Consider the following 23,974-nt stretch of genomic DNA (forward strand, 5'->3'; position numbering starts at 1 on the left):
TATTCCTGTTTCAGTTTTGGTAGTGTATATGATTCTAGGAATTTATCCATTTTTTTCCAGATTGCCTAATTTGTTGGCATATAAATGCTCATACTATCCTCTTCTAATTGTAATTCTATGGTGTTGGTTGTGATCTCTCCTCTTTCCTTTGTGATTTTATCTGTTTGGGTCCTTTCTCTTTTCTTTTTGATAAGTCTATCTAGAGGTTTATCATTTTTGTTAATTCTTTCAAAGAATCAGTGCCTACTTTGTTGATCTGTTCTACCATTTTTTTTTTATTTCGATATCACTTATTTCTGCTTTAATCTATATTATTTACCTTCTTCTGCTGGTTTGGGGCTTTATTTGTTCTTTTTCCAGCTCCTTTAGGTGTAAGGTTAGGTTGTGTATTTGAGACTTTCCTTACTTCTTGAGTAAGGCCTGTATTGCTATATACGTCCCTCTTATGATTGCCTTTGCTTCATTCCAGAGGTTTTGTACTGTCATGTTTTCATTTTCATTTGCTTCCATATATTTTTCATTTTTTCTTTTACTTCCTTGTTGACCAATTCATTCTTTAGTAGGATGTTCTTTAATCTCCATGTATTTGTAGTCTTTCCAATTTTTTTCTTGTGGTTGACTTCAAGTTTCATAATGTTGTGGTCTGAAAATATGCATGGTATGTCTCAATATTTTTGTATTTGTTGAGGCTTGATTTGTGACCAGGTATGTGATCTGTTCTGGAGAATGTTCCATGTACACTTGAAAAAAAATATGTGTTCTACTGCTTTAGGATGAAATGTTCTGAATATGTCTGTTAAGTCTATCTGGTCCAGTGTGTCATTCAAAGCCATTGTTTCCTTGTTGATCTTCTGCTTAGATGATCTGTCTGTTGATGTCAGTGGGATGTTAATGTCCCCTACTATTATTGTATCATTATCAATTAATTTATTTATTTCATTATTAATTGATTTGTATATTTGGCTGTTTCTAGTTGGGGCATAAATAGTTACAATTGTTACATCATCTTGTTAGATAGACCCTTTTATTATGATATAGTGCCCTTCTTCATCAATTGTTGCTGTCTTTGGTTTAAAGTCTAGTTTGTATGATATAAGTATAACTACTCTGGCTTATTTATTTTTATTTTTTTGGTGTCTATTAGCATGATAGATGGTCCTCCATCCCCTCACTTTCAATCTGCAGGTGTCTTTGGGTCTAAAAGGAGTCTGTGATGGGCAGCATATGGGTGGGTCTTGTTTTTTCATCCATTCTGATACCCTATATCTTTTTATTGGAGCATTTAGTCCATTTACATTCAGAGTGATTATTGATAGATATGAATTTAGTGACATTGTATTATCTGCAATGTTGCTGTTCCTGTAGATTGTCTCTGTTCCTTTCTAGTCTTTGTTGCTTTTGGTCTGTCTTTCTTTCTCAAAGAGTCCTCTTTAATATTTCTTGCAGAGCTGGCTTAGTATTCACAAACTCCTTTAGTTTTTGCTTTTCTAGGAAACTCTTTATCTCCCCTTCTGTTCTGAATGACAGCCTTGCTGGAAAAATATTCTTGGCTGCATATTTTCCCCACTTAGCATGTTAAATATATCCTGCCACTTTTTCTGGCCTGTCAAGATTCTGTGGACAGGTCTGCTGCTAACCTTACGTGTCTACCCTTGTAGATTAAGGACTTTTGTCCCTAGCTGCTTTCAGAATTCCCTATTTTTGTATTTTGCAAGTTTTGCTGGTATGTCTTGATGTTGACCTGTTTTTGTTGATTTTGAAGGGAGTTTTCTGTGCCTCTTGGACTTGATTGAATCTTTCCTTCCCCATATTAGGGAAGTTCTCAGTTATAATTTGTTCAAATATTCTTTCTGCCTGTTTTTCCTACTCTTCTTCTTCTGGGATTCCTATGATATGGATATTATTGAGCTTTATGGAATGACTGAGTTTCCTAAGTCTATATTTGTGATCTAATAGTTTTCTTTTCCTTTACTTTTCACCTTCATTATTTTCTATAATTTTATCTTGTATATCACGTATTTGTTCCTCTGCTTCTTCCGTCCTCATTGTGATCACATCCAGTCTGTTTTACATCCCAGTTATAACATTTTTTATTTCAGCCTGACTAGTTTTAGGTATTTGATCTCTGAAAGGTTTCTCTGGTGTCATCTGTGCTTCTTTCAAGCCCATGTAGTATTCTTATGACTGTTTTTCTAAATTATTATTCAGATAATATTGCTTATATCTGTTTTGACTAAATCCGTGACTGTGGCTGTGATTTCTTCTTGTCTTTCTTCTGGGGAGAAGTCCTCCATCTCATCATTTTGTCTAGGTTTCTGTCTCTTGCATGTTGAAGTCTTGTTTCCTGCTCCCAAGAGTAATGCTATATTAAGAAGGGGTCATACGCTGTCCAGGGCCTCGAGCTTCAAGAAGTGTTTTTGGTGTATGCTGTGTGCACTCTGCTGTTGTGTTGTGGCTGCTCTTTCCCACAGGTCAGTCCCCTTCAGAGTTCCCCCTTGCCTACAGTGGGGAGTGTTTGGACCTTTAACTAGGTGTGCTTTGATTTGTTTGTTAAAATAAGCCTGATTGAAAAAAAAAAGGGCTGGGGATGCCTGGGTGGTTCAGTCAGCTAAGCATCTGACTTTGGCTCAGATCATGATCTCATCGTTCATGAGTTCAGACTATGGAGGGGTTTTCTGCTGTCAGCACAGAGCCTGCTTCAGATCCTCTGTTCCCCTCTGTGCCCCTCCCCTGGTTGTGTATTCTGTCTCTCAAAAATAAGTAAACAAAAAAAAAAGCCTGATCCAAAAAAGAGAAAAGGAAAAGGAACAAAAACCCAAGCAAACAGACAAAAAACAATAAGCCTGATTCCAAAGAAAAATGAAGAAAGAAAGAAGAAAAAAGAAGCCTGATCCAAAAAAATGAGAAAAGGTAACAGACAAACAAAAAACTCTAATTCTGATTTCAAAGGAAAAAAAAAAAAGCCTGGTCCTATCTTCACTAGAAGTGAAGCTTACACTTTGGAGCACTCCATGATCAGTAGATTTGGTGCATGGGTGCGGCCTATGCTGGTCCTCTGGGGGAGAGGCCTGCTGTGTTGGCTCACAGTCAGACCTGCCCCCTGTCGATTACATTATTATCACCACCATCATTATTGAAGGAGAGGGTGAGGCACTGGGGACCCTAAGTGACTTATACATGAATCCATGAATGTTAGAATTGGAAGGTACGATGGGGGTGATCCAGCTTAACTCTGTCATCTTATATAGAAGGAGAACCAGGGGGGAGCAAGAAGTGGAGAGGTGAGTGGCATACTCAGATTAGTAGTTAATCAGTTATGACCAGAGCTAGTGCCCAAGTGTCCTGACGCCTGTCCAGTCCTCACTTTCCTCTCTCTTCATTCTCCTTTCCATGCTTAGTCGTTCAGTCTGGAAAAAAGTTCCCTTTATGTCCTTCCTTCAACTTTCTTCTCTTACTGTCTCATTGTTGGGTGTCAAAACTTTATAGAAATGTCACTAATGGGAGCAGATTTTGAACCTTTCTGAAGTCAAGTTTAATTGACAGTTTCACCCGAGAGAAAAGAAATTCCATGGGGAAGTTGTTCCCTTGATTATAGTGTGTGGCTTAGTTTATTTTAAATAGTTCAAGGATCTAAGCATTTAATCAGAACCCTTCGACTCAGTGGGTGGGTATGTTTTCTACATAAAACACAGCATCTTAAATTCTCTGAGTTTGCTGATTCCTGTGGCTTTTATTTGTTTCTTAGATATTATCCAAATATCAACGCAGATCCAGATCCTCTGAACTTTCCTCTTCTGTGATTCATCATAGATGCCATCATTTGTTTTCTGAAAGCCCCCAGGAACATGGTGTTTTGTTACTGGGGACAAGACCTGATTCTCGAATTGCAGTAGCAACAACCATCCAGAGCCATCAGAAGGTAGCTTAGTGATTTCCAAGTTATTAACCTGTCAAGTATCTAGTGTGTGGCTTTGGGAAGCAATTGATCTCTCTCAGTGTCTGTTGCCCCATTTGTAAATAGAGGAGGTTTGATTAAAAGCTCTAAATATTTTCACCACTCTTAGGGGCTTAGTTGAGTGTGATGAACTGTGTTCGCTGGACCCTTCAGTGAGAAATCAGCTAGGTGGGGAATATTAGCCAAAGCATCTTACTTTTCCAGGGACCAGGATTCCTAGAGAGGAAAATAATGCTGCACACTATCCTAGCATCTCCAACCAGATCGTCACCTTGAAAACTATCTATTCCAACAGAGTGACTACCTTCATGCTGAGCTAGAGGCACTTGAGTACACTTGAAATCCATCTGACCCAATTCCTCGTTCCAAGGTAGAATGAAACCACACCAGATTTTGTGGCTTCAAGGTGGGTGATATGGCTGGAAATAAGGTCCAAAGTCTTTAAGCAACCATAGGATGTTGGGTAAGTCAGGCTCTTTAAGCCACAGGTGTTCATTTATAAATGAGGTAGTTTGCTTTGAAGATTTTTTGGGGAAGGGGGATAATGAATTCCATTTACATATTTATTTTTATTGTGGTGAAATTATCTAAAATGTAAAATTTGACAGTTTAATGTCCTTTACAGTTTTGGGATATAGTTACAGAGCTACCAATATAAAGAATCTATTAATTGCTAAAAAAGAAATATGATGTTACTGTAAGAGCACAGAGGAATGGATACATTATTCTTATTGTAGTGAGATTCGTCTTGCAATTAGAAAGAAGGAATACTAAACACAGAGAAGGAAGAAAGGACCTCTTTGGTTTGGAAATAGTTGTGTAATAGTCATTTGGGAATGACAATAAGGGTGCAAAGCAGACAATGGCCAGTTCAAACAGGACCTGGACTCCATGCTAAGAATATTATAATTTAGGCTGTGGGCAATAGGGAGATACTGATAGATTTTTATGTAGAGAAGTATCATGACCAGATTTACACTGAAGGGTAATCACCAAAGTATTTTTCAACGCTCAGGGAAGAGAAGGTACAGATGGCTTGGAGTATTGCTGAACACAGCGGAACTGGGTTGGAAGGTGGATAGTGTTGGAAGAACGAGGAGAGGGTGAAGGGGGGGGTCCGTGGTGGGAATAGCAGGGTGGGCTGTGGGACGGGGAGAGGATGTGAACAGAGATGAGTCAAAGTTTAGTGGGTAAGAGGGTGATTGCTGAGGTGGCTCAGTCTGTGAAGGTCTTTAAGTCAGGGGAGTCCAGGTTTCCCCCCAGCTATTGCCATGCCTGGGGAGGATCCGAGGAAAGAAGGATCTAGGACACAATTTTCTGGCTGCAGTGTGCAGGATGGATAGGCAGGAGCATCTGAAGACGAAGAGGTGTTGGTAATTTGGGCATCTGCTGACAGTGTGTGAGAAGGGGTGGCGGGAAGAATGGAGAGAAAGGGCACACAGGGGGATGGTTTAATGAGAGATGAATGGGCTGTGATGATGACTGGAATGGGCATGAGGGAAGGCATGGGTCAAATGTGATCTCAGCTACAGCCTGAGCAGCATGGAGGGTGAGGGTGTGATCAGAGTATCTTCCAGGTCACACTTGCCTGTAGGTCTCCTGTGTCTCCATAGTTAGTCTTATCAACTGCAACCCTAATCTCTGTCCAAATCCTTTTCTTGGGCTCGTGAGTGAGGCTGTGGTAAAAGGTGAGTCTCACACTCTTGTCTCACACTCTTGGGGAGTCTCACATTCTTGTCTTCTAACCATCCATTCACTTGATTTTCCAGGGTGCTGAGATGGTTTTAGATATTCCTAATGCTTCTAGGTGCTTGGTTTTCCTAGCACTGCACCTGTTGTCAAGGGCCCTGCGCTGATGAATTTAGCAATACTGCTTATGCTTAGCATGGGTATCAATGTAATTTCTCTGCTGTACCTATATTCCTGGAAACTTTAGCTCTTGGATGGGCAGGTTTTATTTTATCTATCTATCTATCTATCTATCTATTTTGCTTTGGTGGATGGCTGATCACTTTTTCCTGGCTGTTTTCCTCCTATAGATGGACTTTAGTGTAATTATATAAATTACAAAGAAAAATTCCATTGGAAATGATTAAGATTGCTTAAATTTGTAGATAAATTTAGGGAGAGTTGAAATCTTTATGTTGAATTTTATTATTTAAACCTGAGTTTATAAAAATCACTTTGGGTGGATATATTTTGTCTTTTATACATGAATTTTTTGATGTTACTTTAGTATTTTTATGGTTTTCTCTGCATAACTTCTTTTTTTTTTTTAATTTTTTTTTCAACATTTTTAATTTATTTTTGGGACAGAGAGAGACAGAGCATGAACGGGGGAGGGGCAGAGAGAGAGGGAGACACAGAATCGGAAACAGGCTCCAGGCTCCGAGCCATCAGCCCAGAGCCTGACGCGGGGCTCGAACTCACGGACCGCGAGATCGTGACCTGGCTGAAGTCGGACGCTTAACCGACTGCGCCACCCAGGCGCCCCTCTGCATAACTTCTTTGTAAAGGGAATATTTTTCACTTGTTCTTTCTAACTCATAACTATATTTTGAACTTTCTTAATATTGCTATGGTTTTCAGTTTTTTCCTTTTTCTTTTTAAATGTTTATTTATTTATTTTGAGAGAGAGAGAGAGAGAGAGAGAGAGAGAATGTGTGCAAGTGGAGGGGAGGGGCAGGGAGAGAGAATCCAAGACAGGCTCTGTGCCTCCATGGGGCTTGAACTCACGAATCACACGATCATTACTTGAGCCAAAATCAAGAGTTGGACGGTTAACCAACTGAGCCACCCAGGTGTCCCAACTATGCTTTTCAGATTTGTTTGTTTGTTTGTTTATTTATTTATGTATGTATATATGTATGTATGTATGTATGTATGTATTTATTTATTTATTTTCCTAGGTTCCTATCTTAGGAGGTTTTGCTTCCGAGAAACAAAAACCCATCAAACTAGTTTAAGCAAAGAGGGGAATTTATTTGAGGAATAAGGGACTCAATCAGAGCCCGATGTCAAGGATCAAGGATACTCTGCATCTCTGAAATGCCACGGTCTATTTTTCTACTATTTTCTTGCTCTTGAATACTAGTTTCTCAATGTTTTCAGGTTCGATGACTTTATTTAATCTTAAACATTTTCTTTCTTTGATGAAAATGATATCTATTTAATATTTACAACTTGATGTTCTGATATACATAATGAAATGATCACTGCAGTTAAGCTGATTAACATATTCATCTCCTCATACACTTTTTTAAAAAATGAGAAGTCCTGTATCTGTTCTCTTAGGATATTTCACACATCACCATGTCCTTACCTGATGATTTTCGACACACACGGCTCTGTTCCCATCTGTCTACATCACTGACTGTTGTTTCTTTCTGTTGATTTAGGTCCTTGCTGTTTAGGTACACTTTTACTTTTTCTTTTTTTTTTTAATTTAAAAAAAAAATTTTTTTTTAACGTTTATTTATTTATTTATTTTATTTTATTTTATTTTATTTTATTTTTTTTATTTTTGGGACAGAGAGAGACAGAGCATGAACGGGGGAGGGGCAGAGAGAGAGGGAGACACAGAATCGGAAACAGGCTCCAGGCTCCGAGCCATCAGCCCAGAGCCTGACGCGGGGCTCGAACTCACAGACCGCGAGATCGTGACCTGGCTGAAGTCGGACGCTTAACCGACTGCGCCACCCAGGCGCCCCAACGTTTATTTATTTTTGAGACAGAGAGAGACAGAGCATGAACGGGGGGGGGGGGGCAGAGAGAGAGGGAGACACAGAATCTGAAGCAGGCTCCAGGCTCTGAGCCATCAACCCAGAGCCCGACGCAGGGCTCGAACTCACTGACCGCGAGATTGTGACCTGAGCTGAAGTCGGACGCTTAACCGACTGAGCCACCCAGGCGCCCCCACTTTTACTTTTTCAAAAGAGTATTTCTTGAAAATTTCAGGGATAAGGGGACATGCAAGGAGGATAAATTTTAGAGCAGAGAAGCAAGATGTTCATACTATTTATTCCTTATTTCTCATGGCTCATATGTGGTGAAAATATTCTGAATATGGCACCTTAAATCTGAAGAATATTGTTTTGCATCATATGACATTGTTAGCACGAGTGTGTTCCGTAATTCTGCATAGTCTGAATAGATAGATGTAGGTGTGGAAAAGTTCCCCTGTTCCAGGGGATGACTCTTGTTATGATAGGTTGAAGACTGGTATAACTGAATGAAGAAAACTGTACTTGACCTTTTGGGAAGAGAAGAATTATCAGTGGGAAGATGTTTCCCAGGGCACAGACGAAGGAAACAAGGAATTTGGGAGCACAAGCGTGTCACGGGGATCCCTCGATAGTAGAGAGCTTCAGGGAAGATAGTAAAAGTGCATGCTATGAACCTGAATGGCCCCTCAAATTCACATCAACTGGTGGTGAACTCGAAAGAGCCCTGGCTGAAGTCTGAAAGCCAGAATTCACCACTTTCTGTGTGATTCTGGTTAAATAACCTTCTCTCTGAGCCTTAATTTTCTATTATGCAATTGTTGTAGGTTGCTAATATTTAATGCTGAGTGAGTACATGTGGGCTAAATGAATGGGTTGGTGATTAGTGTATTGTAAAGTGGTTTACACTGTCTAACGTGCTATAAATGAGGAGAATTGGTTACCATCTGTGTTTGTTTTATTGCAGGTCTCTCATTACCTGTGCCCAGAACACCTGATTAGATTCCATGGCGAGTACAAATAACGTGACCGAGTTAATTATCGTCGGTCTTTTCCAGGATCCAGAAGTGCAGAGGGCGTGCTTTGTGGTGTTTCTTCCTGTGTACCTGGCCACAGTGGTGGGCAACGGTCTCATTGTTCTGACAGTCAATGTCAGTAAGAGTCTGCGTTCCCCCATGTACTTCTTCCTTAGCTACTTGTCCCTGGTGGAGATCACTTACTCCTCCACTGTTGTCCCTAAATTCATCACAGACTTACTTGCCAAGATTAAAACCATCTCGCTGGAGGGCTGTGTGGCTCAGATATTCTTCTTCCACTTCTTTGGAGTTACTGAGATCTTCCTGCTGACGGTAATGGCCTATGACCGCTATGTGGCCATTTGCAAACCCCTTCACTACACAACTATCATGAGCCGGTCTGTGTGTCGCCTTCTGGTGGCTGGATCCTGGCTCGGGGGCTTTTTTCATTCCATGGTCCAGATTATTATCACTCTCCAGTTGTCTTTCTGTGGTCCCAATGTGATTGACCACTACTTCTGTGACCTCCATCCGTTATTCAAGCTTTCCTGCACTGACACTTCTGTGGAGGGGGTTATTGTGTTGGCCAACAGTGGATTATTTTCTATCTTCTCCTTCCTCCTCCTGGTGTCCTCCTATATTGTCATCCTGTACAACCTGAGGAACCATTCTGCAGAGGGGAGGCGCAAAGCCCTCTCTACCTGTGCCTCTCACATCACAGTGGTCGTCTTGTTCTTTGGACCTGCCATCTTCCTCTACATGAGGCCTCCCTCTACTTTCACTGAGGACAAACTGGTGGCCGTGTTCTACACAGTTGTCACCCCCATGCTGAACCCCATCATCTACACACTCAGGAATGCAGAGGTGAAAAATGCCATGAGGAAGCTGTGGGGGAAGAGAATGAATTCAGGGAGGGACTAAAAATGAAAACACGAAAAAATTGTCATGTCTAGGGGGTGACCAAATATGCATTCTGGTTTCAGTCAACTCTGAGGAATTGAGGAAAAGTTAACCTGTTTGTCTATATATACATATATAGATTTATATATTTATATTTTGTATTTAGATGAGCCCCTTATATTCCATTGCACTAATCACAGCTGCACCAATTCATTGCTGTCTGTAGTTTGGAGAATGTTTGGGAGAAGAGCTGCATCTCTTCTCTTCTTCTGTTGCCCATAGTTGGAAGCACCACAGCCTTCAGGGAGGGATTACCTAGACTGTGAATTCCCACCCTATTGTTTTCTACCTGTGCAACCTTGGCTTCATTCACTTTGCCTCTTGGTGTTAGCATGCTGTGGGGTGTGGAAAGTCTGTGGCACTTGGAGACAGAAGTTTATGTTTTGCTTTGTCCTTCTCTGATAGTGTTGTGAGATCTTGTGGGAGTGCCACGGAGGCTTTTATACTTCATTTGGTACCCCTGCTTTATTTACCTGATTCTAATGCCTGAAATTCCTCATTATGAGCCTTATTTCACAGGAATAAGGTATTGTTAGAATGGAAATGTCTCTTGGATGTGAAATACAGTGGAGGTATTGTTAACCATTAATTTGGACAATTTTAGAAGACGTTTTTCTTTCTCGACAGTTGCTGTCTGGGCACTGGGGTGTTGCTTAAGCCAGATACAGCTCATTGACTGTTTTTGTATGGCCTAAAAACCAACATGGTTTTTATACTTAAAAAAAAAATCAAAGTCGAAAAATATTTGTTGACATATGAATATTATAGGAGTATAAGATTTAGTGTTCATAAATAGGTTACTGGACTATGGTCATGCCAATTACTTTATTTTTTCTCTATGGTAGCCTTTGTGATATAGTAGCATGGTTGAGTGGTTGTCATGGAGACTGTATGGTTGGCAAGGCCTAAAATATGTCACCCTTTTCAGGAAAAGTTTGGCAACCCCTGACTTCAATCATATAACATGTATTGCTTACTCGACAAAAAGTTTGGGGGCCAGCAATTCTAGGGTTGTTTTGTTAATTCTGTGATGCCAGAGTACCTGGTTTGTGTGTCTTGAATTCTCTTGGCTGCCCCCCTGCCCCATGGCAGCAGGAGGGCTACAGCACATCTAGGTATTATATGCTAATGTGAGGGGAAGGAGGGGCTCTCATTTTATTTGGGAAATATTTCCAGAGACCCCTCAGAACAATTCTTATATATATTTTTTATTGGCCAGAACAGAAAATTGTCTTATTTCTTACCGCATGTCCATGCCTAGATGCAAGGGAGGCTGGGAGAGTGAACGGTGGTAAAGAGGAATGGGATTGTGTTACCAGTTTAGTTTAGCCACTGTGTTTCTCCTGGGCTGGGCATATCGGTGCTTGAACAAGGTCAGGGTTGTCATTAGGAAGAGATGTCTGCCATGGGGAGTGCTGGTAGATGTGATATCTGGGAGGGTGGTGCCCCTGGACATAGTGGATGGATTTGAATTGGTGCCAGAGTGACTGATCAAAATCCAGCTCAATCATTTGGTGGCTCAGCCTCAGGCACGTGACCGAAACTCTTGATCCAGGGTCCTTGGCATGCACGCGTGGGTCAAGCGCAAGAAACCTTTTCCATAATGTAAGAGTTTTCCTGTGAATGCATCTGCTTTAATTTCCCTCTAGGGAATGAAGGAATGAAGCCCTGGGCTGAGTGCCTGAGGGTTGTGAATAGAAGCCAAACGATCCTACTATAGGTCAAAATAAATTCTATCATTTAAGGTCTGTATATCCTGAGATGAGTATTCCTAGTAAATAAATCATGTTTTTATGCATGGAAGAAACATTTGATAGCATATGGAGATTTGAGTGTTTGGGATACATAGTGAGGTACTAAAAACATTTTTAAATCTAACATCTTGCATTATCCTTTTTCTTCCCATTACATATCTCTGCAAGGCTGAATTTTCTCCATATGTTTCAACAAAGACAACATACCCAGCAGACTGAATACACAAGCCAATGTGAGAATTCAGCTGTATCTCTTAAGCCAAATATTAAGGGTATTTGCAAAAACTCAAACAATGCCATTTTGCATTAATTATTACCATTTGCATTAATTATTTTGTCATAATTATTTTCCACAAAAGACATTATGTGATTGTAAACAGAAAGAAAGAAAAAGAAAGAAAGAAAAAGAAAGAAAAACCAAACCACCTGCAGGTCTTGATGGCAAGGATGAGTCTCGTTTGCATATATAGCTTTACATCCAGAGTTCTGGGCCAATTCACTGCAAATAAAGTCACCAAGCAGCAATTTGCTAAAAATTCGCTACTTCACTAATTGGCAATTTGCTAAGTCCCCAAGCAGAAATTTGCTAACACTGAACTTCTGATTAATCGGACATATATATCGATTAAGCCTTTATAAAATTCATGGCACTTATGTTTTGCTGCAGCCTGTGATGAGCAATATATTGGGGGAAATTTTTGTGTGTGTTGAATTTCAGCTTTTTGGGAAATAATAAATACCAAGAATTTTATGTATGTTTGTTTCTCTCTTCCAACTAACTGAGTTTTCAGTCTGGTCAACTGCCTTTGCTACATGTCTTCATTTTCGGTTTACCTTCTTGAGAAAGGGACACAGGTACAGGGAGCAGATGAGGGGATGTTTTCACATGGGTTAGTCAAGCCTTCCTGTTTCAGGTTGAGTTATTCACCCTAGTGTTTTACTCCTTCTTGTGTCTATGCCCTTTTCCATGTAATCTTGAAGTTCTTTCCACTACATGTGGAATATACTTTTCTATCCCTTGACTTTGGCCTCAACCGTATGACTTGCTCTGGCTGATGGAATATGAATGGACATGACAGCTTGCTGGTTACAGCCTAAAACTTAAGGGGCCTCATGTGTCTCTTGCCTCTTGTGTCCCTTTCGCCATCATGAGATGATGTCCCCATCACCTGGGCTGTAGAATGACACACGTGGAGCAGAACTTCACCTGCCCGCCCCCCCCCCGCCCCGAATTTCAGCCTGACACAGAGCTGCCCAGCCAGCCTGCAGACACACTGCACTGATGTGGGAATGAATCCTCACTGTTGCACACCTACTGAGGGTTTGTGTTTATTCGGTTTCAGCAGAAATTCACTAGAGTTGAATGGCAAATACACATATCAAAGAAGAGCACAAAAGTCATGCTTACGGCATATTCTTTATTTTCTTGAGAATGGGCATGGACACGTCCTTCCCTGCTGCCTTGGAGGTTTTACTCTTGATTTGAAATATTTGGAAATAGTGTCTGCAAATTTTTGCCAGTTTGGCATAACTTGGTTTCTCAACTTCTGTTTTATGGATTTGTTGATCTAGATTCATTGAATGTTGATTTTCTGTGTGTTTTACAATTCAGATTTTCCAAGGCTGCTGCTTTTTTTTTAAGTTTATTTATTTATTTTGGGAGAGAGAGAGAGAGAAAGAGGCATGAGCTGGGGAGGGACAGAGAGAGAGAGGGAGACAGAATCCTAGGCAGGCACTACTGACAGTACGGAGCCTGACTTGGGACCATAAAATCATGACCTGAACTGAAATCAGGAGTCAGGAACTTAACTGACTGAGCCACCCAGGCGCCCCCAGATTTTCCAAGGCTTCATTGATAGTAAATGCAGTAGAGTAGATCAGAGGTGAAGCATGTGTTTGATAAATTAGTAGTTCAGTGAATTGGTCATTTGCCTAATACCTAAATCTTTGAATTGGTTAATTATCTGAATTAGCTGTTGGTAATTCAGTTAGTGGCAAACTTCTAGATGCTGAAAGATTTTAGAATTACTCTGCTTTAGTACCTAGTGTGATGAATGACAGAGGATAGGCACTCAATAACTACTGAGTGGATAAAAGATGTCAAAGTTGTGTCAACATTATCTATCTTTATTGTTTTGGAAAGGCTTGAGCTAGATGTGAGATGATTTGGAGCCAGAGAAGCTCTGTCTTGTGAATTACTTTTAGTTGCAGTATAGAAGGGATGTTCATCTATTACCTTGCAATGAAAATATAACAACTTTTCAAATGCATGAAAATACCCTAGAGCCATATTTAGGATTATTAGTAGAGAAATTGATATATTTTATATCTGCATGACATCTTGTGTATAATTCACAGCCCTTACATATCAATTATTTCATCAGAGTCTCATAGTAATCCTGTGAGGTCAATGAAATCTCAATCATTCCCAGTGTACATTTTTGGAGTTTGAAACATCATTTGGATTAGGATTTATCTGCTAGGAACAGAATCTGAAACAAGGTAGAAGTCAAGAGGTAGACAATTCAGGATGGAAATGGTCTCTCTTGTTTCTCCATCCTTGAGTCATCTCGCGACCCAAGACGACGCGGTAGATGCAGCCATAATGACAGCATTCCTGGCATCAGGAAAGAGAAAGGGACAACATAAGTGCATCATGTCCCCTTTGTTAAAGTTGCAGGGGCGCCTGGGTGGCTCAGTTGGTTAAGCGGCTGACTTCGGCTGAGGTCATGGTTTTCACGGTTCATAGATTCGAGCCCTGCATCCGGCTCTGTGCTGACAGCTTGGATCCTGGAGCCTGCTTCAGATTCTGTGTCTCCCTCTTCTTTCTGCCCCTCCCCAGCTCATACTCCATCTGTCTCTCTCTCTCAAAAATAAATAAACATTAAAAAAAATAAAGTTGCAAGGGAGGCTGAGTAATGTAATTTTTTATTCCACCTGGGTATGTGCCCAGATAAAAATTCAGAGTTTGTAAAACTATAGAAAGAAGAAAGAGAAAACAAATGTTGTGGGGCACCAGCAATCTCTGCTTCTGAATAAATCAGGCACAAAACTTGAGCACAAACTCAAGTATACTGACACTGGGATCAGATGTTTCTTCTATTGTAGTTACCCATCCCAGCTAGTTTTTTTCTTTTTAATTGAGATATAACTTATATTCCGTGGAATGCTCAGACCTTAAGTGTACAACCCAATGAATTTTGATAAATTTATATAACTGTGTAACCTAAGTCCTAACCAAGAGGTAGAGTATTTCCATTACCCCAGAAGCTTCTTTCATGACCCCTTCCAAGCAATCTCCACTTCCCATAAGCAACTGCTGATCTAATTTCTATCATCATGGAAGTTTAGCCCCTTCTTAAACTCAGAAAGCAGAATCATAAAGCACGTACTCTACTGTGTCTGGTTTCTTTTCACTCAACATAATGTTTTTAAATATTCATTGTGTTGTGGGTTACAGTAGTTTGTTCTTTTTGTTTGGTGAATAGTATTCCACTGTATACATATACTGCAACAGAACAAAATGTATTCCCCTGTTGGTAGACATTTGATTTGATTTCTGCTTTTGGTCATTACGAATAAAAGCTGCTACAAACATTCTTTGACATTCCCATTTTTATAAAAGCATAAACCAATAGAGCCATGTATTTATTTTTCTTGTAAAATACCTTTTTGGAAGAAGGATTATATACATATTCCTAATTCTATATAAATCTGTACATCATTTATAATGGTCGGGTTTGATTAGAACTGGAGAGGTGAGGGATTAACCCATAGACAATGGGCGAATCTTTATCAGGTTATGAAATGAAATCAACCCCTTACAACAAATGCAATTTAGGTGAACAAACAGTTTTATACCACAAACATTTTTAACAAATGTGTTTCTTATAACAAATATTCATAGATCACATTAAAAAATTATCTCCCTTAGATTTTTTAAACTGAATATTTCAATATGGAATATATTTTTTCTGATAGACTTTCACAGAAAGTCAACTTCACGATGACCCGTGAGAGAATAAATACATGTTTTACTTCAATATTTGGAGCTTCATGTAATTGTTTCCTATTAGAGCCCCATACAGAGTAAGTACCCAGTGAATATTAGGTAAATTTATTTTTTTTACATTTCCTATTGATTCCAAAGTTATGCTACCAACAAGGAAGTTTGAGGTTTTATTATCCAAGTCCTGCTTCCCATGGGGTTGTCTGCCTGATTGGGAAGGGGAAAGGTATAGCTCTTTGGGAGCAGCCTTCTCTCACTTGATCATGATGACTTCCCCTCTGGTATCTCTCACACAGGGTGAACTCAAGGCTGAGATGCCAGAATTCAAGAATACCTGGGAGGCAAGTTTACTTTACTCTTGTTTTAAATTGGGTGCAATTGAGACTCTGTGGCTTAGTCTCAGCATTTCCAAGTCTGAGACCAAAGGGTGAGCAGATACTCTGTCTGGAGTCTCCTGTAAGATATGAGCTCTGGTTGGTAGCTGGGTCTTAATTCTTTCTGAATGGCTAACTGAGGAACCTGCAGGAACTGACTCTTCTCCGGACATTATTTAAATCTCTGTGTTCAGTACAAAAGGAGGAACCTTTGGTGAGAATAGCAGAGCCACAGAAGCGTTGGGGTGAGTTTTGTTTTGTGAGCATGTGCTTCTTTGCATGTCATGATTATAATTCCACTTTGGAAGCAAAGGGAATGTTACCATGAGGTGCATGGCATTTCACGAAGTGCTTTCATATAGGTCTGGTCTTTTCCTGAGGCAATCACAGTGCTAGGTATTGGGATTCAGAGATGGAGAGGATTCAGAGATCTTTATTCTTTAGATATTTTCTGAATACCTACAGAGTACCAAATACTGTGCTAAAAAGGAGAGAGGCTATGGAATATCTCTACCCACTGTTAATTCCAGTTTTTATTTTATTATTTTATTTTATTTTTTTAAGGGATATTTCATTTCTATCTTTCTTTTTCTTTTTTTTTTTCAATATATGAAGTTTATTGTCAAATTGGTTTCCATACAACACCCAGTACTCATTCCAAAAGGTGCCCTCCTCAATATCCATCATCCACCCTCCCCTTCCTCCCACCCCCCATCAACCCTCAGTTTGTTCTCAGTTTTTAAGAGTCTCTTATGCTTTGGCTCTCTTCTACTCTAACCTCTTTTTTTTTTTTCTCCTTCCCCTCCCCCATGGGTTCCTGTTAAGTTTCTCAGGATCCACATAAGAGTGAAACCATATGGTATCTGTCTTTCTCTGTATGGCTTATTTCACTTAGCATCACACTCTCCAGTTCCATCCATGTTGCTACAAAGGGCCATATTTCATTCTTTCTCATTGCCACGTAATTTCTTTATCCATTCATCAGTTGATGGACATTTAGGCTCTTTCCATAATTTGGCTATTGTTGAGAATGCTGCTATAAACATTGGGGTACAAGTGCCCCTATGCATCAATACTCCTAATTCCAGTTTTTAAAAAGAACTCCCTACCCCCAGTGTGGGACTAAAACTCGTGACCCCAAGATCAAGAGTCACACGCTCTACTGACTAAGCCAGCCAGATGCCTCCCCCTCCACTCCCCTGTATATTCACTGAATGCTATCTCATGGCAGGTGCTTCAGTTGGCACTGGAGATGGAGTGGTGAGTAAGATACAATCTGTGCCTCCAGGAAGTTCACAATTTACTGGGGGCAGATGGTCACATAAAACAATTACATTTTAGTGTGGAAAGTGCCGTAATTTGAAAATGTCCTGCGAGAAGAGGACCACTGATTGTGAATTTGGAAGATGCATTTCCTATCTCAGAAGAATTCAAGGCAACACAGAGGATGGGAACTTAAGTTCTCTTGGGATGGGCTGGGGGTGGGCTCTATCTCTAAGTCAGGTAGTATCTTCATGCTACAGTTTAGACATTGGGTCTCTGAGGGGTTAAAGAACTCTATCTCTCATCTATCTATCTATCTATCTCTCATCTAACTCTTATCTATCTATCTATCTATCTATCATCTGTTTATCCATCCATCCATCCACCCATCTGCCCACTTATTTTTAATAACCCTTTAGACATCACATAGATACCACCTGAAGAAACCTGATGTAAACTTTCGAGTCTGGACTGATAGCAGTGCTTCCTTTCATAAATGGCTTCTTGGTAAAATACCCCAGCTAGGCTGAGAGTTTGGTGCTGGCCTCTTCTCTCTTTGTCTCTGAAGGCATAAACTCTATCAGTGATTTCCTTCTGGCTCATGGTGGTCCTTCACCAGCTGAGCCTACCCCACTTGCTAGAGGAAGGAAGCTTTGTGGCATGAGTGGATGTCATGTGACTCCTAATCTCAGAACCCCAGAACCTCACTGTATGAGGGGCCGTATTGATACACACAGATCTCAGCCACTTTGAACAAAGTCCAGCATGGATGAGGACAGTGTACAAATCAGTCAGTGCACAATCTTGCTGAAGCCCTGGGGTGTTGGAAGGCTGGAATTAGAGAAGGTTGTGTCAGAGCATGAGTAGACGCTGTGGGCAGAGGGTGTTTATACTTCTCTTGCCCCTGGGGGGGCATATGATAGGAGGTATCAGTGAAGAGAGGAATTGTGTATGGGTTGAGCTGGACCTTTGGAAAGGGATGAGGTCACCAAGTGACCAAGTGTAGAAGGAGGGAAAGGAGGAGAAGCAGAAATAAGAATGCTGAGTGTCAAGAGGTATATTTTCTGAAGAGTCTGAAGGGTAAGTGGAGAGGTGAGAATCATGTTCTGCAAACCAAGGATGGAAAGGGGACAAGAGGAAGTGGTACAAAGAAAAACTGCAGGCAAAAGACAACTGAAATCATTCAAAGGCCATAGAGAGACCTTTAAAATAGAGACAGCAACACTGTCCTTACTGCCACCGTCATCTGAGGGGACATTCATCTCCTAATAGGTGCCCCCTCCTCTGGTCTCCTCCCATTAGTCCAACCTCCATATACAAAGGGATTTTACTCTCCAGCCGATGAACATTCCTGAAGATTTCCCGTCGTCTGCAGGATAAACCCCCAAGTGCACAACAGTCCTTCAGGAACTAGTGCTAGACTCTGTCTCCAGTTTTATTTTTTATATTCTGCCCTTTACTCCAGCCACACGTGGGTGGATTTTCATGATTTTGTACACTCTCCTTTTTTGGACTGTTCTTTCCTTCTGTACATAACTAACAAAAGTCTACTCATCTATCAATATCCAGCTCACAGATTGGCAAGGGATTAATACCTCATCCATGCACTTAATGAGTCTTTTGTATCATTTCAGATCACCCCACACAAATTACTGCCTCCTGTGGCAACTTCATGGCCCGCATACACAATGTGACTGAATTCATTTTCCTAGGACTTTCTCCCAGCCGGGAGGCGCAGAAAGTTTGTTTTGTGCTATTTCTGCTTTTGTACACAGCAGTTGTGCTGGGGAATTCCCTCATTGTGCTCACTGTCATGACCAGCAGAAGTCTTGGTTCTCCCATGTACTTCTTCCTCAGCTGCCTGTCCTTTGTGGAGATCTGCTACTCCTCTACTACGGCCCCCAAACTCATCTCAGATTTGCTGACTGAAAGAAAAGCAATAGCACTGTGGGGCTGCATGACACAGCTTTTCTTTATGCACTTCTTCGGTGGTGCTGAGATCTTCCTGCTCACTGTGATGGCCTATGACCGCTATGTGGCCATCTGTAGGCCCCTCAACTGCAGGACTATCATGAACCGGCAAGTGTGTGTTGTGCTGGTGGGAGTAGCATGGGTGGGGGGCTTTGTGCATTCCTTTGCCCAAATCCTCCTGCTCTTCCACTTGCCCTTCTGTGGCCCCAATGTGATTGACCACTATTTCTGTGACCTGCTTCCCCTGCTCAAACTTGCCTGCTCTGACACCTTCCTCGTCGGTCTGCTGATTGTTGCCAACGGGGGGACCTTGTCTGTGATCAGCTTTGGGATCATCTTAGCCTCCTATGTGGTCATTTTACTCCATCTGAGGACTCGAAGCTCTGAGGGGCGGAGTAAGGCCCTCTCCACCTGTGGGTCCCATATCACCGCGGTTACCTTATTCTTTGGGCCCTGCATCTTCATCTATATGAGGCCTTCCACCACCTTGTCTGGAGACAAGATGGTGGCCGTGTTCTACACCGTCATCACGCCGCTCCTCAACCCTGTCATCTACTCCCTGAGAAATGCTCAAGTGAAGAAGGCCATGAAGAAACTGTGGATCAGGACAACGAAGCTAGATGAGAAATAGAGGCTGACTCTTGGTATTGATCCTTGGGTTTAGAATGATGCTGAGTCCAAACTGAAGGGGCAGAATGGGGTGAAGGAAAGGTCACAGCACTTGTTATTTCTGGAGTAATTGTAATGGTCTCATCTCCCAACACTGTATTCAAATGACCTGTGAGATAGTTCCTCTTATGGATATATCTATAACTTGATTGCCCATTTTCTGTTAGATGTTTAGATTGTTTCTAACTTTTTTATTGCTATAAATAACACTGTGTTAAGTATTCTTGAATGGAAATCTTTATACTTCTGAAATTCTGTTTGACTCACTTGCTATAATGAATTTACTGTGTTAAAAGGGATAATGACCTTGATGTATAGTGTTAAATTGATTCTTAGAAAGATTGTAGGGGCATCTGGGTGGCTCAGTTGGCTGAGTATCCAACTCTTGATTTAAGCTCAGATCATGTTCTCACAGTTCGTGAGTCCCAGCCCTGCCTGGGGCTCTATGCACAGTGCAGAGTCTGCTTGGGATTCTCTCTCTCTCTCTCTCTCTCTCTCTCTCTCTCTCTCTCCCCCTATCCTGCTTGCGTGTGCTCTTTCTCACTCAAAATAAATAAACTTTAAAAGGGTTGTAATAACCTTTCTTGTGAAAGTACTCTTGACAAATTAAACACTGTCATTAAACATTTTCTTGATGGCAAACAAGATTTTACATAGTCTCAAAGTATCTCCCCATAAGATACTTATTAATTGCAAAAGACAAACATGACTCTACAGTCGAGAAAACTGGAAGACATTCTCTTAAACATTTACTCAAGTAAACATCATCAGTATTGAGACTGGAGAGGCACAGGATAACATTGCTGTGGTATTCTTGCCACAAATACACAATCTGAGTCTAACCATGACAAAATATCAGGCAAACCCCAACTGAAAAATATTCTGCAAAATTAACAGCCTGCATTCTCAAAATATGAATAAGAGATTACAGAATTTTTCCAGATACAGACATAGGTAATTAGATGCAACCTGTGATCCTTGATTGGATTCTGTACTGGATGAAGGTCATTAGTGAGCACAAGCTGTGTTGAGGGGACGATAGAAGTGTATCAGAGTTATTTCCTGATTCTGATAATTGTAGTGTGTTTATGTCAGAGAATGTCCTTGGATTGGGGAATTATTTAGTAAGGTATCTAAAGGTAAGTGGGCATTATGTCATCAACTTTGAAACATTTCAGAAAAATTTGTTTGCCTACCTGTCTATCTAGTGAGAGAATGAATGGTAAAGAAAATGTGGCAAAATGTTAATATTTGGGGGAATTTGGGTTAAGGGTATACAAGAGTTCTTTGTATTATTGCAACTTTTTTGTAAATCAAATTATTTTAAAATATAAAATTAAAATGCTTTGCAAATTAGATAGCTTATTATGTGTGTCTACGTGTGTGTGTGTGTGTGTGTGTGTGTGTGTGTGTAGGGACTTTTTAAATGATTTTTTTCATAAGTTTATTATTTATTTTGAGAGAGAGAGAAAAAGAGAGAGTGCACAGCGGAAGGGCAGAGAGAGAGGGAGAGAGAGAATCTCAAGCACGCTCCACACTGTCAGCACAGAGCTCCCTTGGGGCTTGATCTCATGGAAACATGATTCTGACCTGAGCTGAAATCAAAAGTTGAACCCTTAACCACTTAACTGCTTAACCAGCTGAGCCACCCGGACACCCTTCCCTTAGCACTTAGAATATACCATTCCACTCTTCCCGGGCCTGGAAGGCTTCTGCTGAGAGGGTCAGTGATGGTCTTGGAGGTCTCTTGTGTGAGAGAATTTTTTTTCTCTTGCTGCTTTTAAAATTCTATCTTTGCTTTTAAACAGTTGCATTATAATGGTCTTGGGGAAGATCATTTTGCATTGAAAGTTTGGGGTGATCTATCAGTTTCATGAAGTTGGATGTCCAAACATCTCCCCGGATTTGGGAAGTATGCAGCCATTATTTCTTTAAATAAGATTTGTGCCCTCTTGTCTCCTTCTTGGACTGCAGTCATTCTAGACTGTTTCTTTTAATGATATCCCACTGCTCATACAGGCTTTCTACACCCTTTATTTATTTATTTTTTCTGTGTTCTCCTTTGGATAAATTCAGAAGTCCTTTTACTCATAGATTTCTTTCTTCTGATCAATCGATTCTGATGCCAGTGTTCTCTTGCATTTTTGACTCTTCACTTGGTTAGCTTGCCTGTGCTAATCATTTCACAATGTGTATTATATATCAGAACAGCATGTTGTACACCTTGAATACGCACAATTTTTACTTGTCAACCCTACTTCAATAAAGCTGGAAAAATTAAACCAAATATTAGTTATCTGTATTACTATTCTAAGCAAATGATGTGTGCGTGTGTGTGTGCATGTGCATACCTGTGTGGTTGTGAGGCAAGGAGGTGTGATGTAAGGTAGGAAAGAAGTGCTCTCTCTGTACACCCTTTAGGCCAGCAGAAATGCACGCACAGGCCACTATTTATGTTTCTCCATTCTGTTCCACCAGCCTCTGGGACTCCCAGAAGTTCTTCACAGGTTCTGACTGTAAGCCAGATGTGAATGATATTGAGAGTTTTCAACATTATTTTCTTCAGAGGTTTTTTGGTTTTTCGTTTTGTTTTGTTTTTGTTTTTGTTTTTTTTAGTGAGAGGTTGAGAAAGGCTGAGCCCATGACAGTAGCCAATGCCATTTAGTATGCAACTAATAAATTAGGAAGTTACTGATGTATACGCAAAAGGATTTAACATAGGTTTCTTTTTTAAAAATTAAAAAAAAATGTTTATTTATTTTGGAGACAGAGCATGAGTGGGGGAGGGGCAGAGAGAAAGAGGGAGACACAGAATCCGAAGCAGGCTCCAGGCTGTGAGCTGTCAGCACAGAGCCCGACGCGGGGCTCGAACTCACAAACCGTGAGATCGTGACCTGAGCCCAAGTCGGTCGCTCAACGGACTGAGCCACCCAGATGCCCCTTTAACATAGGTTTCTTAAAACAGTGATAATTCGTGGAGCTTTAAAAAAAGGAGCTTGAGTTTTTGTGGTGTTTCAGGTGGATTATGGTTAGGAGGAAGAAACCGTATGTGTACCGCTGATTCATAATTTGTCCCAAGACAGAATTTGTTGGAGCAGCCTTACTACCCAGAGCAGAAACAGATGGGGCACATTTCCTACTTTGGTTTCCCACTACCTGTTCATTTCTTAATGGGGCACCAGTGGCTGGTGACATATTCTGTTTGGGCAGGAAACGTTATGTATAGACATTTGACCCAGATGGACAGTTTATTAGTTGTGTAGTTTTGAACCATTCTCCTGATCTTTCTGAGCCTCAGTGACCTAATCTGTTGAATGACAATAGTAACTACTATAGTAGAGTGTTTCTTTGACTATCTGAGGTGTTAGAAAGAAAGAAAGGTTGAAAGACACAATACTGCCCAACACAAGTGTGATGTGTTGTTCCTAGCAGATTAGGCTTAACGGTTAGGGAGCTCTAGTCTTCCTGAAGCCCTTGAACATGAAAATCATATGCTGACAATTTGTGGTAAAACACTTAGGGCTTTAAGATTGAGCAGTTGGAAGACTCTTGTGCTAGGAGTGAGGAAGGAGCTGGGTTAGTGCATGGGGCAACTGCACAATAATTTTTCCTCTTTGGCTGTCTTCCCACCTTTAAAGTGAATAATGTGGACAAGGTGATCTGCCGGGCCCTTCCATGTCTAGCATTCTCTGATCAGATGACGTGTTGGAGTATGTGTGGGAAGTGGTCCAGGTCCACTGGGTTAAAGTCTCCCTGGCATCATTGGTTCCATGAGGGGTGAGGTCAGAACAGGCCACCCAAGAGCCTCTTGAGAAAGTCTCTGGTGGGCTCAGAGGGCTATTGTTGATATTGAGTTCTTCTCTGCCGCTTGCTTGAGGATGCACTTGCCACTTGCTAGAGGGAAACCTCTAGGGGGCAGGACAAGAGGGGGTTAATCATGTGGGGCAAGTAGACGTACCAACCTTATAATTGGATTAATTAGAGCTATGTTCCCTAACCTCTGAAGGAAGCAATTGGGACGTTGACTTTTGCTCTTCTCAGAAACTCCCCAGACAGGAGATGCTACAAAGTTCAGGGAATTCAATTCTCTGATGGAAGTCTACATCTCCTACACCTTAAGTGCTCCCAGCACACATTTTCCCCAAACCTCATTCTAGTGGATTTTAGGGTGGACTGGCCCTGTTCCATCCCACTGTAGCTGTTTTAGTGAGAAAGTTATCAAGTGCTGGAGGTGGTGGCGTTGATGGCACCTGGTGAGTCCATAGGGGAAGATCAGAATTT

General features: G+C 40.9%; 2 protein-coding genes across 6 annotated transcripts in view; both read left to right on the forward strand.

The window, feature by feature from the left end:
- Positions 1-9,614, forward strand: part of LOC102970127 (olfactory receptor 4B1-like) — a 53,282-nt gene extending 43,668 nt beyond the window's left edge. For 2 of the 5 annotated variants that reach the window (XM_042959653.1, XM_042959654.1), the window contains exons 2-4: positions 3,746-3,919; positions 4,160-4,361; positions 8,645-9,614. In XM_042959653.1, the coding sequence (XP_042815587.1) occupies positions 8,685-9,614 (930 nt within the window). In that variant the 5' untranslated portion in view covers positions 3,746-3,919; positions 4,160-4,361; positions 8,645-8,684. Of the gene's footprint in view, positions 1-3,745; positions 3,920-4,159; positions 4,362-6,997; positions 7,067-8,644 lie in introns of those variants that run through there. The other 3 variants (XM_042959655.1, XM_042959656.1, XM_007082173.2) reach the window with 3 other exon arrangements.
- A 9,111-nt stretch (positions 9,615-18,725) lies between these two features.
- Positions 18,726-19,655, forward strand: LOC102970418 (olfactory receptor 4X2-like). The gene has a single exon (XM_007082174.1). It carries the CDS (start codon positions 18,726-18,728, stop codon positions 19,653-19,655), a length of 930 nt encoding a protein of 309 aa, XP_007082236.1.
- The last annotated feature ends 4,319 nt before the right edge of the window (positions 19,656-23,974 follow it).

This window comes from Panthera tigris, chromosome D1, assembly GCF_018350195.1.
Source record: "Panthera tigris isolate Pti1 chromosome D1, P.tigris_Pti1_mat1.1, whole genome shotgun sequence".
Classification (NCBI taxonomy): Eukaryota; Metazoa; Chordata; class Mammalia; order Carnivora; family Felidae; genus Panthera; species Panthera tigris.